The sequence below is a fragment of the Pteropus medius genome, unplaced genomic scaffold (assembly GCF_902729225.1).
Source record: "Pteropus medius unplaced genomic scaffold, Ma_sr-lr_union100, whole genome shotgun sequence".
Taxonomy (NCBI): Eukaryota; Metazoa; Chordata; class Mammalia; order Chiroptera; family Pteropodidae; genus Pteropus; species Pteropus medius.
Window position 1 is genome coordinate 70,424 of NW_024355526.1, and position 14,345 is coordinate 84,768.

General features: G+C 62.1%; 1 protein-coding gene and 1 long non-coding RNA gene across 4 annotated transcripts in view; one reads left to right on the top strand and one right to left on the bottom strand.

Moving 5' to 3' along the window:
- ADAMTS13 (ADAM metallopeptidase with thrombospondin type 1 motif 13) overlaps positions 1-14,345 on the bottom strand; it is a 32,643-nt gene that overhangs the window by 10,002 nt on the left and 8,296 nt on the right. The window contains exons 10-21 of one of the 3 annotated variants that reach the window (XM_039858782.1): positions 9,226-9,388; positions 8,298-8,402; positions 7,828-7,979; positions 7,654-7,717; positions 5,966-6,092; positions 5,342-5,490; positions 4,854-4,974; positions 4,240-4,320; positions 3,032-3,210; positions 1,700-1,835; positions 1,486-1,615; positions 685-867 (exon numbers count right to left, since the gene is read on the bottom strand). In XM_039858782.1, coding sequence (XP_039714716.1) covers positions 685-867; positions 1,486-1,615; positions 1,700-1,835; positions 3,032-3,210; positions 4,240-4,320; positions 4,854-4,974; positions 5,342-5,490; positions 5,966-6,092; positions 7,654-7,717; positions 7,828-7,979; positions 8,298-8,402; positions 9,226-9,388 — 1,590 coding nt within the window. Of the gene's footprint in view, positions 1-684; positions 868-1,485; positions 1,616-1,699; positions 1,836-3,031; positions 3,214-4,239; positions 4,321-4,853; positions 4,975-5,341; positions 5,491-5,965; positions 6,093-7,653; positions 7,718-7,827; positions 7,980-8,297; positions 8,403-9,225; positions 9,389-14,345 lie in introns of all 3 variants that reach the window. The other 2 variants (XM_039858781.1, XM_039858783.1) reach the window with 2 other exon arrangements.
- On the top strand, positions 6,060-7,328 carry LOC120599719 (uncharacterized). The gene is made up of 2 exons (XR_005651971.1): positions 6,060-6,737; positions 6,839-7,328. It is a non-coding gene; the product is annotated as an uncharacterized LOC120599719 (long non-coding RNA).

A 14,345-nucleotide genomic window follows, 5' to 3' on the forward strand; every position in this document is an offset into this window, starting at 1 on the left:
CCCCCTGCCTTCCGGGGGCGAAGGTGGGCCTCCAGCCAGATAACCATGTGGCTCCGTGCCACCCAGCAGGTGCCGAGAGCCAGTGCCAGATGCAATCGGATCACCCACATCAAGGACAGAAAATCATTGCATACATGACAGTCTTGAATGGCGGTGTCGAAAAGGGTTCTGAGGCAGGCTTAGCCCTCAGCGGGAAAGATGGTGATCGTTATGTCTGCCCGGGATGTGCAGAGCCACGTGTGGGCCCCAGGCACCCAGGCCAACCCCCTCCTCACTAGACAAGTAACAAGACTGGGGCCCAGAGGGGGGGACTTGCCCTGGTCACTCGGCCAGTTAGTGACCAATCGGTTTGAACACAAGGGGACGAGAGGCACCCTGGAGTGATAGTAGCAATGAGGAAGTGACATTTGTTGATTTACATTCGTGACTTCGCTTGGTCCTTGCTGTCCCCCTGTAAAACAGGGACTCGGAAGTTCGCAGGGGGAAACGGCCAGGGCAGGGTCTCCTGGACAGGAGGGAGCTCCAAGATTGGAACCCTGAACTCTGGGCCACCACTGCCTGTCACCCAGGGTGGGGAGGCCTGGCTAGAGGCCTTGGGGACAGGAGTCACTCAGAACGGACAGGGCCCAGTGCGGGGACGAGACCTGCCAGGGAGACTGCCCCGCCCCCGCCCTCCGTGCTCACCCTGTGGGGCAGGGCTGGGGGTTGCAGGCGTCCACCTCGGCCGGCCGCGGGGCCAGCGCCGCACACCGGGCGGGGGGCAGCGTCCTCAGGACGGCGCCCTGGGCCTCCACGCAGCGCCACGCCCGCTCCTGCAGGCCGCCCCCACAGGAGACGCTGCACGGGCCGAAGTCTCCAGCCGCCCAGCTGGGGAGGAGAGGAGCAGAGAGTCGGCCCTGGCCAGGCCCCCAGGTTCGCTTGGGGGGATGGGGTGGGAGGCAGGCAGATCTGTCCAGCTGACTCACTTCCCTGGGCCCTGTGTCCCTTTAGGTACCTGGACACTCTGCAGGTACAGCCAGCCCAGCCTTTCAGCCCTCCATGTGTCCCCAAGCTGCACCTGAGCCCGAGGATACTTGTGTAACAGTGCTGGCAGGTGGCTGCCCCAGCCCCACACCCAACAGGGACAGCCTTGTCCCTAACATGATGCTCCTACCAACTGCACCTGCCAGGGGCCGGCGACAGCCAGGTGCCTTCCGCTGTTACCTCCCCGAGTCTCCCCACGACGCTCCCAGGTAGGGCAACCACCTCCATCTCGCAGGGACCACCGGAGCGCAGAGAGGGCACGAGCTGCCCGCAGACGAGGTGCAGCGGCTGCGCGTCGCTGTCACCCACGTCTGCCTGAGTTTCAGTACCCTCGCCCGCTGAATGGGGACACTGACAACCGGTCTAAACGGGAGCACGCCCAGAAGCCAGGCTACCGGCCCCACAAGTCAGGGGAGAGGCCAGGGGACACACCGACCGCCCGGGAGCTTCGGCAGCACTCACTGTGGGGGGCAGGGCTGGGGGTTGCAGGACTCCGGCCACGCCTCCGGCCTCAGGTCCCCTCCGCACAGGGCGGCCTCCACCTGCTGGTTCCTGGCCTGGTCCAGACAGCTGTAGGTCACCCAGCGCAGCCCTGGGAGGGAAGGGGAAGGCTAGGCCACCTCCACGGGGGGGCAGGGCAAACCAGGCTTCGGGGGAGCCCTGTCCCGGGCCTCACCTGCCCCACAGCTCACCGAGCAGGACCCCCGAATGGCGGCCCACGCCCAGGGCTGCCGCCGCTTCGGCCGGAAGTAGGTGAAGGTGATGTCGGGCTGGGTGAGGTCGCCGTATTCCTCACCGTAGCGCCTGTAAACCTGCGTGAGGCGGACGGCAGGCGCCAGGCTTTGTCCAGTGGGCTCCCTGAGGGTGGCTGTCCCCGCCACCTCCCCCGAAAGCCTTCGACTTTTCACTCCCCCATCCCTGTATTCTTCTGCTTGGCAAGCAGCGGCGGACGCTGCCTGCACGCCGGGCTCTGCGGACAGCCCAGCAAGAACACCGCCCCGGCCCCCAGGAGCTCACGGTTTTGGGGGCGGTGACAGATAATCCTGGTGACCCAGGACAGGGATCTGCTCAGCGTATTAGGGGCTCGGGGTTGGGCGGAGATGGGGCAGGTCAGGAAGGAGATCCTGGGGACAAGGAGCAGAGGTGGGTGACAGGGCGCTCCAGCAGACAGGAGCCCGGGGCGGAACCGGCACGGCTGGTGCTTCGGAGCAGGCGAGGAGGCCCGAGGAGCCGGCAGGAAGTGGCGCCCAACTCCTTAAACCTGCCCAAGACCCTCGGAGGCACGACTGTGACCCACCTCCCACGCTACAGAGGAGACAGAGGCACAGGGGGCGGCTGACGCACACGGCCATCAGTGACAGAGTCAGAATGAGAATCCGGGCAACCCAGCGTCCTTGCCCAAGGACAGCAAAGCCTGGCGGGGGGCCTTTCAGATTCTAGCTCTGGCCCTCGCACTGTCCCCGCACTTCCCGCCCTTACGATGGGGCGCCCCCAGCCCTCCGGATGCTTTCGAGCCCCGGGCCAGCACGCGCTCTGTGGCGGCGGCCACGTTCCGTGGCGCATGTGTGGGGCACTGCCACGTGCTCGCTGTATGCTGTTTTGAAAAGCAAATCTTCACAACGGCTTTGCGACGCAGGTCTGCCCAGTCCCATTTTGCAGGTGGGGAAACTGAGGCTCAGAAAGGCCAAGTCCCAAGTTCCTGCAGAGTCCGTCTGAGACCACAACCCGGGCTCCTGACCCCTGGGCCACCCTGCTTCTGGAGGAACACCCCCATGGTGGTCTCTAATCTGGCTGTCAGACCACCCAGCCCCCCCGCCGCTGTCACGCTCCCCACACCACCCCCCAGGCCTACACCCAGCCCTCCCTCTCACCTACAGAGCTCAGGGACTCCGTGGGCCTTGAGCCAAGGTCCCTTAGCCCCGCCCCCAAAATGACCGCTGAGCAGATAAGAGAGTGAGTGAGTCGATGGCTGGACAAACGAACCCCAGGAGGAGGCTGGCCCGGTCACCTGGATCTCCACGTCTTCCTGGGTGGGTCCCCGGATGCGGATCTCCTCCAGGCGAGGCAGCCGGTCCTCAGTGAGAGTCACTCTGTACTGGACACGGCGGTCCTCCAGCAGGGAGGGGTGGGTGGTGCTGGCAGAGATGCTCGAGTTCCCAGCCACGATGTAGCGCCCTCGGATCCTCACTGCTGCGGGAGGAGGGCGGCCCGTCAGCACAGCGGTGCCACCCCCACACCTGCGAGAGGTGGGCACCGCCCCTTTCACAGACGCGGTCCCGGTTTAAGGAGTGGGGGAGAGGTGACAGCTGGGCCAGGGGGATGTCATCTCCACGACCACATCTGTGACTGTTCTCCCCGGCGTCCCCAGTCCCCTGGGGAGTAAGCAAATCCTCCTGGTGTCTCGGCCCGGTGGTCTCTGGCGCGAGCAAGCGACATCCCCAGGATGCGCACAGGAGTCTGAGCCCAGAAGTCTCCCCCATGGCAGGGGCCCCCGCCTCTCTCCAGGACCTGGCGAGCCCCGTGGGCCTGCTTCCCTCACCGAGCGCACTCACACGGGCTCTAGGGGCAAGGTCGGGGGCTCGGGGGTCCCGGGGTAGGTGCCCCCACTCCAGGTTCAAAGGTCAGGCAGGAGCATCCTTGGAAATAAAGCCCCACTGTGCCCTGAGTGGTAAAGAGGTTGGCGGTGCACAAAGACGGGTCTGGTCTCTGCCCTCGGCTTCCGGGAGGGAACCTATGTCACCTGTTGGGAGCGTCTTTGTTTAAGGTGAGGTCTGGCCGCACCAGAAAGCCCAAACACGTGATCTAGGGGGCTTTGGGTCCCATGCCACCAGTCAACCAGGAGACTGAGGTCATCCACATGAGCAACCGATCAACTCATCGACCATGCCTACGTCATGAAGCCCCAACTGGACACTAAACCCAGGGGAGCTCGCTGGGTTGGCCGTGCTCTGTGCACAATGTCGCGTCCCAGTGCTGGACGCGCAACCCTCCCGGGCTCTGCCCTGGGCATCTCTCCTTTGGCTGGTTTCATTCTGTTACCGGCACCTGTAATCAGCTGTCACTGTGAGCACAACAGCTCTGCGTTCCGCGAGTCCCTTAGTGAACTGGGGAACCCCTGAACTTGCAGTTGGCATCAGAAGCGAGGGCGTCTTGGGGACCATGCCCTCGACCTTCTCAGTCTGGCTACGTCCGGTGGGCGTCCTCCGGCCGACTCACCCAGGTGCGTGAAGAGAGGCCGGTGGTTGGCAATGTACACACCAGTCAGGTTGGGGCCGAGTGTCAGGAACGTGACGTACTCTAAGAGGAAGCAGAGAAGGGCAGGTGGTCTCAGGCCACCTAAATCACAGTCAAGGGAGCAGATTTCGGTGCCTCAGGCAGCAATGAGTCCCCCGTCACAGCAGGCAATCAAGGCCAGACTGGAAGGTCACCTGTGGCGGGGTGGGGACAGACCCAAGCGGGAGGCGGGACTCAACTCCTCCACTGACTCTCTGAGCATGGACTTTGCAAATAAGCTGCCCGCTTTCATAAGCAGATCAAGGTCAAGGAGTTTCCAGGCATAACGTCCCCGATGGGACCCCGCGAGCAGAGGGGGAGGGGCCAGCGGCCGAAGACGGCCCCTTGCCGGGATTCTGTCTGCATCGCAGCTGCAGCGAGCGACCGTGACCCACGCACCACAGTCCCGCGGCGCGGCCTCTTTGCGTGGGGCGGCGGGCAAAGTGCGGGGTGAAGCTGAGGCCCGCCGGGAAGCGCCAGGGCTGAGCGAGCATGCGGGCGCCCTAGGCTGCAGGGGCTGCAGGGGCTCCACGGAGGCTGGGGAGCCGGGCGCCTACCTCTGGCTCTTCCGCCTGAGAAAGAGCCGTTCTGCGGGCTGCACGTGCTGTTGTCCCCTCCGCACACCTGGCACGCGTCCGGCACCAGCTGCGAGTCCATCTTGCCGTCACAGCCGAACGTCTGCACAAAGGGGCGTGCAGGTGAGGCCCGGGCGCGCGCCACGGGAGGGTGCTGGCCCAATGACACCCACGGGCTCCCAGATTCTCATCACAAACGGCTCATTTCTGCACACCTGACGTCTGCGAGGGAAGCCAGCTTACACGACCTGCTCCACCCCCGCCCTGTCTCCTCCACCCCACCCTCCCACTGACCCCGAGGTCGGCTCTGTGTCCCGGCATCAACGTGTGCAGACTCTGCTGTAGCTTCGTGGGGAGCAGCGCCCGCAGACCTGAGCCCCCAGGAGGCCCCTTCGCCCCTTAGCCTCGATGGGACAGGGCTTGGGGCCACAGTGGGTAGGAGGGCACCCCCACGGCCCACACTCGCCTACCCTGCAGCTGCCCGCCACGCACAGGCTCAGGGCCCCATCCTCCTGAGGGCCACTCGGCACACACCGGGTCCCGTCTACGAAGCTGTCCCCACGCCTTACAATGAAGCTTTCGCCAATGGCCCAGCACATGTGTCTGCACAGAGGGTCCCCTGGGAAGGCAGAGGAACAAGAAACCCTAACGTGAGGGTAGCAGGAAGCAGGAAGGGCCACGCCCCCGCCAAGCATGGTCCACAGGGGCCCTCGGCCCTGCTGGCGCCACCTAGCTTCATCCTCGGTAGGCCGGGCTAGGGTTCCCATTTCCCAGCGTCCCTGCCCGAGGCAGTAATCGTAATCGAGATGGGAGACGCCACCGGATTACAAGCCAGGGAGCCCTCCGCGCTCCCCTGCAGCGTCCCAGTGGCTCCCTCAGGCGACTCGGAGCGGGGCGACCCATACGCTCTTATCTCCATTCTGCAGATGGGGACCCAGGGCTCAGAGACGACCCGCTGGCAAGGGGCGGGGCCAGGACGCCACGCACGGCCCGTCTGATGCCGAGCCCGGTCCCCGCCCTGCTCTCGCTGCATCTCGGCGACGCCGGCCCCAGCGCCGCCACCCACCCCTCCCCGCCCCCGCGCCCGGGCCCACCTCGACTGTGCGGCACGGCGGCGCCCCAGCGGTAGAAGGAGGTGTTGCCTGGGGACAGGTGCAGAGGCTTCCTGTCGGTCTCCGCGCACTGCTCGGCCATGAACTCCAGCTGGGTCTTCGTGCAGGCCTGGCGGGGCGGGGGTGGGGGGCAGACGATGGGCACAGAGGGAGCCTGGGGCGCAGGGTTCCGGCAGGGGACTCAGGGTGGGAGGCCCTCGCCACTAAGGGGAGATGGCGAGGCACCCTGTCGTGTGAGGGTCACCACGTGAGCTCGGGACCAACTCCTGGCTGCACCTCCCTGCTCCGTGAAGTGGGGGTGGCAAGGCCCTTTCTCTGCTGCTGCGGGAATTCCTGGACGATTTGTGAGGGTGCAGGCGGGGCCGGCTGGGGGCAGCGCCGAGGAAAGCAGGGGCCCGAACCCCGGGGGCGGGGCGAGAGCGAGCCACGTGCAGGGCCGGGCGGGCGTCTGGCCTGCACGCTGGAGTATCAGGGAAGAATCGGAGCGGACCCGCCGGGCAGGGACAGGACCGCGCTGCCCTCCGCACGGGCCCGTCTGATGGACTCTCCCCCTGAGGACTCGCCCCCCAGGTCTGGCCTCCAGGGTCCGCCTGGAGAAGGCGGGGAGGGAAGGTCTCACCATGTGCGGACCTTAGCTCAATGTCAAAGGAATCGATCGCTCGACCACTTCACAGCCACCGTGATGGCCGCGCTCAAGAACACAGAGTCGGTGCTGGCGAGGACGCGCAGAAACCCGAACCCGCGCGCCTTGCAGGTGGGTTTGCAACATGGGTCGGCTGCTGCGGGAGATGGTTTGGAGGTGCCTCAAAGAGTTAAATATGGAATTACTGCGTGACTCGGTAGTATCCCTTTTAGGTGTAGATCCGAAAGCACCGCAGACGGGACTCAAACAAAGCCATGTACACGCAGCTTCCCAGCAGCGCCACTCACAACGGCGCCAAAGGGCGGAAACGCCCCACGTGTCCATCACGGGATGATGGACGGACAAGATGTGCTCCATCCGCACAACGGAAAACTACCCAGCCCCGAAACGGGACGAAGCGCCGACGCACGCTGCCGCACGGACGGGCCGGAATACACCTCGCTGAGTGAGAGGAGCCGACGCACAGCGCCACGTGTGCTGTGATTCCGTGGACGTGGCCCCCTGAGCAGACAATCCCAGGGGGTCTGAAAGCACGTTGGTGGCTCCAGGGGCTCGGGAAGGGGGTGTGGGGTGTGACTGTTTAACGGGTCTGGGGTTCTCTTTGGGGCGATGGAGATTTTCTGGAACTGGATAGAGGTGGTGGTTCGCAATGTTGTGAACGTGCTAAATGCTACTAAATTGCACTTTAAACGGTTGACTTTATGCCACGTGAGTTTCACCTGAATTTATAACTACAAGAACCAGTCGTGGCTTCGCAATGCTGGACCACATTGCTGCAGGGGGTTGGGGGAGAGAATTCTCTCTGCAGAGACTCGAGCACCCTGGAAGGCAGCTGCATGCAGACAGGGAGGTGGGTTACTTCGGGGTCCCTGCTCTAAGGAGTACGACCGTCCTGCGGTGTGCAGTGTGGCCCCCATGTAGGTATTGGAGGCTCCCTCTTTGCTCTCGAAAGCGACCTGGTGTGAACCACAGCCCACAGCCGCCCCAGGCCTCAGCTCCTCCAGGGCCCGCTGGGAAGCTGGCCTACCTGGGTGTTGCACATCTCGGCCTGGAGGTCGGCACCTACGCACGCACGCCCCCCAAAGGCAGGTCTGAAAACGCCCAAGAGGCACAGGGGGTGAGAGGTGACCCGCTGCCCCCAACAGGGAAGTGGCGCCTCCCCCTCCCTGACCCGGGGGACAGGGCCACCTCCGGGCAGTACCTCGGGTTGTTGCACTGCCGCTTCCTGGTGACCACGCCTCCCCCGCAGGAGCGGGAGCAAGGACTGGGGGGACCCCAACTAGACCAGTGCCCGTGCACCACCCCCATGGGGGTCAGCTCCGCCAGGGAGCGGCAGTGACCCTTGGAGCACCACTGCAAGAGAGGGACAGCACCATCTCCCACACCCACAGGCACCCCACATGCCCAGGGCACCCCACAGCCACAGGCGCTCCACACCAGAGATCATATCCATGGAGCATGAGGCACCTTGCTGCCCACCTCTCCTGACCAGGTGACCCAGAACAGCTCAGGGTCATCTGCCCTGGCTTTCTGATGCCCCCGTCTCCCGCCCCAGGAATGAAGGCTGCAGGCTGCAGGTGCCCTGAGCAAACACGCATGAGCATGCACGCACACACACGCACACATGTGCGTGCTCACATGCGCGCACCCTCCTTCACTCCCTGCTCTGACCTTCTCCAGGCCACACTCTGTCCCGTCCAGGAGAGGAACGAGGAGGCGGCTGCAGCTGCTTTGGTCCAGGGGATTCGTATGGCAGGAGAGAGCCTGGCACATGTCCTAAGAGGAGAGACGGGCAGCCAGCTCAGGGGCCACCAGGGCCTTTTGGGTCCGTGCTCAGCCTTCAGAGTCCCTCCTCGACTGCAGGACACAGTGACACAGCCAGCACACCGCTCTGTGGGCCCTGGTGGCCAGGGAGGATGAGTGAGCATGGCCGGCTTCTTGATCCGGAACGGGGACAGTAACCAGGGCTCAAGTTCCTTTTAGGGACCCATGCAAATGTTTTCATTTCTTTTAAAATCAGAAGAAAAAAATAAACTTTTAGGTCAAAGAAAATGTCCTAGTATGTAATATTAACATATATATATTTATAATCTATTGCAACTATAATTACATGTTATAATTAAAATATATCATAATTAATATATACATATTTATAAAAGTTTAAATGTTTTGTCAAAATGCCACAATATAAGTCTTGCTATTTCGCGTGGAAGAAGGGGCCCCGGAGGCAAAAGTGCCTGGGGCCCATTAACATCCTCGGAGGAAGTCTGCCTTTGGGGTGCAGGCCCCCTCACCTCCCCTCCCTCTGCTCAGGCCCTGGGGTTCAGCTTGGAGGTCACTTCCTCCAGAAAGCCCATCAGCGTCCCTCGGGTTGGAAGCCTGTGGCAACTGCCTACTCGCCCATGGGCTCAGGGGCCTGCCAGGGCCGGCTCTACATAATCTGTGGGGCCCAGTCAACATGAAAATGTGGGGGCCTTCTTCAAACATTAAGAATTTGGGAGGCAGCTGACAGCCGGCACCGCGGGGCATGAGCTGGGCGCTGGGGACGTCGGGCGTGAGCAGACGGGCCCGCGACAGGTGCACGGAGGCGGGGACTCACAAGGTCCTCCCTGGCGAAGGTGCAGGCGACCGCCCGAGGGCCGAAGGCGACACGGCACTGCTCATCGGCGCCGTAGTAGAGGCCTGGGTGCGCCTCAGGAGGGCGCCCCGCGGGCCCGGACCGCGGCCCCGGCGGGTCCCAAACGCAGCGCGCCCGTCCTGTGCTGCGACAAGGCCCGGGCTCAGGTCCCGGGTGGACACCGGGTGGGCGCGAGAGGTGAGGGCATTTGGTGCGGGGGAGGTTCTCAGCTGGTGCCCGTACCAAGTCGGAGCGCAGGCCCCGGGCGCGAGTGGAGGTGGTGCCAGTTAAGATGGACCAGCCACGGACGGGCGGATGGGAGGAGCGGGGCGGGGACGGCTGGACTCAAGGAGGGGAGGGATGGAGGGCAGATGCAGTGGCCGGGGAGGCTGGAGAAGGAGTGGGTCTGCAGGAGGAAGGGGCGGGTGTCCATAAGATGGGGCAGGATGGATGCCAGGAGGAGTGGATGGTGGAGGGATGTGGGGAAGACGCCAAAGTGAATAAGAGTAGATAGTGACGATATTAGAGAGGCGAAATTTGAGATGAAGAAATGAATATGGAAGATATTAAGTAAAGGTGGGAATGGAAAGTGGATGAAGATATTAGAGGCAGGGAAGTAAGGATGGAGGAGTGGATGAAGATGTGAATGGGGGCAAGTGGAATGGAAGATCAAGTGATGATGGAAGATGTTAGAGAGGCAGAACGGGATGATGGAAAGTGAATGGTGGAAGATGTTAGAGAGCAGAAGGCAGGATGAAGAATAAACCAAGATGCGAGCAGAGACGCAAGTATCCTGGTACGTCCAGAACGATACAAGTGAACAAAAGCAGGCGAAACTATAACAAAGTAAATCCAAGAACCACAAAATCTGCCACGCCTGGCGGCAAATGAAACGTAAAGTGGCACTAACCATTACAGCCAACAAATGGCTAACAACTAAACAACGCTGGCTCCACGCGGGCCCGCGCTGTCGGCCCCAGCAATCGGCTGCCACATCGTGGCCGCTGGCCGGGCAGCCGCTGCCCGGCGCGCCGTCGTGCTCCAGGCCGAAGCTGCGCGGAGGTGGCGGCGCTGAGGCGGGGCCCCTCGCGACCCGCCAGCCAACCCTTTTCAGGCCCGAGCTTCCGGGGCGCCCCCGGGCCCGGGCCCGCCACCGGCTAACCCGGGAGCGAGTCGCGCGGCCGTCCAGCCTCAGGTCGCCGCCTGCGGTAGCGCTGGGCGGGCCTGGTGGCTGATAAACGTCAAGAGGTTTTAAAAACGTGCAAGCTAAAGGAATCCTTGGTGTTTTCAGGCTCCAGGGCCCCGGGGGGCGGGGTGCCCCATCAAGTGGAGATGCTGCGGGTCTGATGTCGGGGTACAGCCCCAGCCTGGGACACCCACGGAGATGGGGGGTGGGCAGAGGGGCCGACTCGCTGGGCAAGGAAGATAAAGAGACTCATTTTTCGCTTTAGGAATCAATTCCACTGCGAGTGGCTGTTACTTTCACGATTAAAAGATGAGGAATCTTAAAGAAAAGAACCGGCCTCAGGTTCATGAGAACAGGCGAGAATCGCCCTCAAGATATATGATATTCATAATGGAAAAAGCAGAAATCACCTAAAAATCCAACAATGTGGATCAAGTAAATAAATTATGGTGCATTCGAAAAATATTTTAAAAGACCTGGGAAAAATGGGAGAAATATATTGAGAAATATATTAAGAAAAAAGCAAATAACAAACCAATATACACTATAATTCCGATTTCGCCAGTAAAAAACTATGTATGTATATAAAGAAGACTAAAATTAAATACAAAACGTGAACAGATGTTATCTATAAGCGGTAGGATTTGGGATAATTTTTACAGCCTTTTTCTTGACCTGAATTTCTTACAAAACTTATTTTCTAATTGCTAACTTTATTTTGCTTGTTTTTTTTTTTTTGCGAGGGGCGGGGGGGAGTTTGCTTTAATCATTCAGTAATCAAGAAGTATCAGGTTTCCCAGCCCTTGCCGCCCACCCTCCTGGACCCATTGGGGTCAAGGTTGGGATCAAGGGCACAGGCTCTTTCCAGGTCAGCTCCTTGGCCCAAGCTTGGGGACATAAGGTAAGACCACATACCTGTGCCCAATCTCATGGGCGATGGTGACCCCCAGGTCGAAGCCAGTATCTTCAGTGATGACACAGCTCCAGGAGGAGGAGCAGACACCCCCCAGCTGGGTGACCCCCCGAACCTGCCGGTTACCGTCAGGCAGCTCCAGGTCAAACCTCGGGAAGAGAGAACAGACACCTGGGCGGCACTGAGGTGCCTGCCCGGCCTGGCCACCTGTGCAGAGAGCCGGAAAGGCCTCGGGAGCGGCGCCCGGGCAGGCTGGCCCGCCGTGGGGAGCTCCGCTACCTGGTGATGTAGAGGACCAGGTCGGCGTGCCCAGGATCCGTGTCGTTCTCGGGGTTGACTGTCTTGCTCCACTCACAGACGCTCAGCAGCGATGAGGTGATGTTGGCCGTGATGTCTGGAGCATCCTGAGGGACCGGGGACAGAGCCGGCATTCGCTGGATCCGCAAGGAGTGGGGTGCTGACCACGGCGGGTCCCCATCCTCCTAACCACTCTGCTACTGTCCCAGGTTACAGACGGGGCAACCGAGGCTCGGCAGGGCCGAGTGGCGGGCGGAGCTGGGATCGGGTCTGGGTCTGGCTGGCTAGAAGCCCTGCCGTCACCCCTGAGGCTCTGTGGCACTGCAGGAGGCGGACAGAGAGGACAGAGACCGGCTTTCCGGTGACTCTGGGCTTCCGGCTCGGCGCCTACCTCGGGCTGTGTCAGGATGATCATTTTCACCAGGTGCACTCGGAACTGAGCCCCCAGGGAAGGGTCCCGCAGCAGTTCTGACCCCTGTGGAAGGACGGGTGGGAAAGGTGGCATGGGTGGGCGTAGCCGGCCCCCTGCCGCTGCTGACATCTGGGGGCCCCCTTGGCGAGAGGATCTGGAGAGGATGCCCCTGCAGCATGGGGCGGGCGCCCAAAATGCTGGTCCTTGTGCTGAGAGCCAGCCGAGGAGACAGTCACGCTCCCCCTGCTCGTGGCTCAGGAAGGTCAACTGAAGGAAAAAAACCCCAAAGCCACGGGATGCGGGTAATTGTCATTAGTCTAGAACATTCCGCTCAAACACTGCTCCTCTCACAGCAGATTCCCCTGGCCTTTCTCTCTCCATTCACCTGCCTGAGACGTCTGGGGCCTCCCGCTCCGAGAGCCCTTTCCTGGGCACCCCAGTGAGGAGGGCCCCCCAGGCCCCCAGCTCTCTCCACACGTCTGTCAAGATGCCAGTCCTGGTGGCTGGTACTGTGGTTGCTTGTGCCGCATCAGCTCGTTCTCTCAATGAGACGTGGCTCCCCAGAGAGAGAGAACACGGCTACCACCGGCCCCAGCCGACCCGACTCTGACCCGGGCCCCGCCACTTCCTACCCGTGTGCTCGGGACGCAGTTAACGGACCTCGGAGCCTCAGTTTCCCCGTCTGTCGGACGGGGATAAAGCCTCCGTGGTCGTTGGAGGACCTAGGAACAATGCAGCTGGCGCACAGTGGGGCCACGATGACGACAGAGGCCATCGCCACGACCCTGCCATCTGGGCAGGAGCCACACCGGCCTCCACCACCCCGCGGGCCTTGGTCCTCGTAAAACATGGCAAATGACCTGAGTGAGCATGGGCTTAATGACCGAATTTCGGCGTATTAGAAGTGGGGAGACCCTCAAAGCTGGGAAATGATGGCCTGCAAGTGACTTAGGAGGAGAACTTTCCATGGCCTCCAGGGGAACCTCGGCAGGCTTCTTCCCGACCGGACCAAGTCTGCAAGGCAGAGAAGAACATGGGTGTGGCCCTGGGCCCCAGCCCCCCTTTCTGTGGGAGGTCCTGAGAACATGGGGACCGACAGGGGTCAAAGGGCCTGGGGCTCCTACACATGGAACTTTTCTTTTCGTCCAAAATATGTGGCATACCTGAGGCCGGGGCCAAGTGGTACTGAGTGCCTTACGTTCTAGGGGGTTTTCCGCCCTCCAGGGCCAACTTACTAAGGGGGCGGGGGGCGGCGCCAGCCCTGCCTCGGCCAGCACTTCTTCATGCCCCCTCCCCATCTCTGTGGCAGACGGGGTCGGGGAAGGGGCCTGGGGCGGTCAGCCATCGGCCGAGACCAAATTCCTAAATGTTCCTAAAATCTCTTTAGTCAGAATTTTAAAACTCGTCGGCGTCTGAGTCATGTAGGTGCCTCTGATCATGTCCACGTTCGTTGCCCTGTGGCTGGTGAAGGTGACCTCCGGTCGTGACCTCACGTGTGGCAGCCCAGAACGCACTCGCCTTTGTGTATGACCCATGCGTGTTCCCCAGCTGTTGGGTGTCGGGTTTCAGAGAGTCCGCGAGATGAAATCTGATCATCGAGTTGTGGAAACGCCTGTCTCTTGCTTTGCTGCCTCCGTGTCCCTGAGACAGTGGTTTGCGGGAGCCCTGCCTCCTGCCCCCACTTTTACCCATGAAGCCAAGTGGACAGGAAGCTGGCAGAGATGGGACCGAGGGGGGCCGATGCGGGACAGCCCCGCTGGTGGACGGGCAGTGCTGGCTGAGGTCCCCGTGGGTCGAATGGACCCTGGGGTCCCCCAGGGGGAAGGACTCAAACAAAAAGAGGCTGCAGGGTGCGCTAGAGAGCAGAGAGGGGACCCTGGACTTCACCTGCCTACGCTCCAGGTGAGGGAGGGAGAGGAGGGAGAAAAGAACAGACCACCCCTCTCTCCACCCCAGGGCCCCGAGCCCCAAGCGTGCCCCCAGCCTCAGATGTATACCCGAGTTCACACTACCAGATTAGCCAGCTCACTGACGCGCATCTCGGCCACAGGCCCCACGCGGGCCGCTGCGTCGAGGCGCCCCCGAGGGCACTCACCATGTTGAGGTTGGTGAGCACGTAGCGCTCCGTGTCCTCCTCGTGAGCCTGGTAGACGTCAGGGCCCACGGCCACCAGCAGCTCCAGGTGCAGGACGCTCCCCTCAGCATCATGCTTCCAGGGGCGAGGTGAAGGCCGGCCCGGCGAGGGAGGAGGCGGAGCTGACAGCGGACGTTCTAGAAGCAGGTGAACCCCGGGT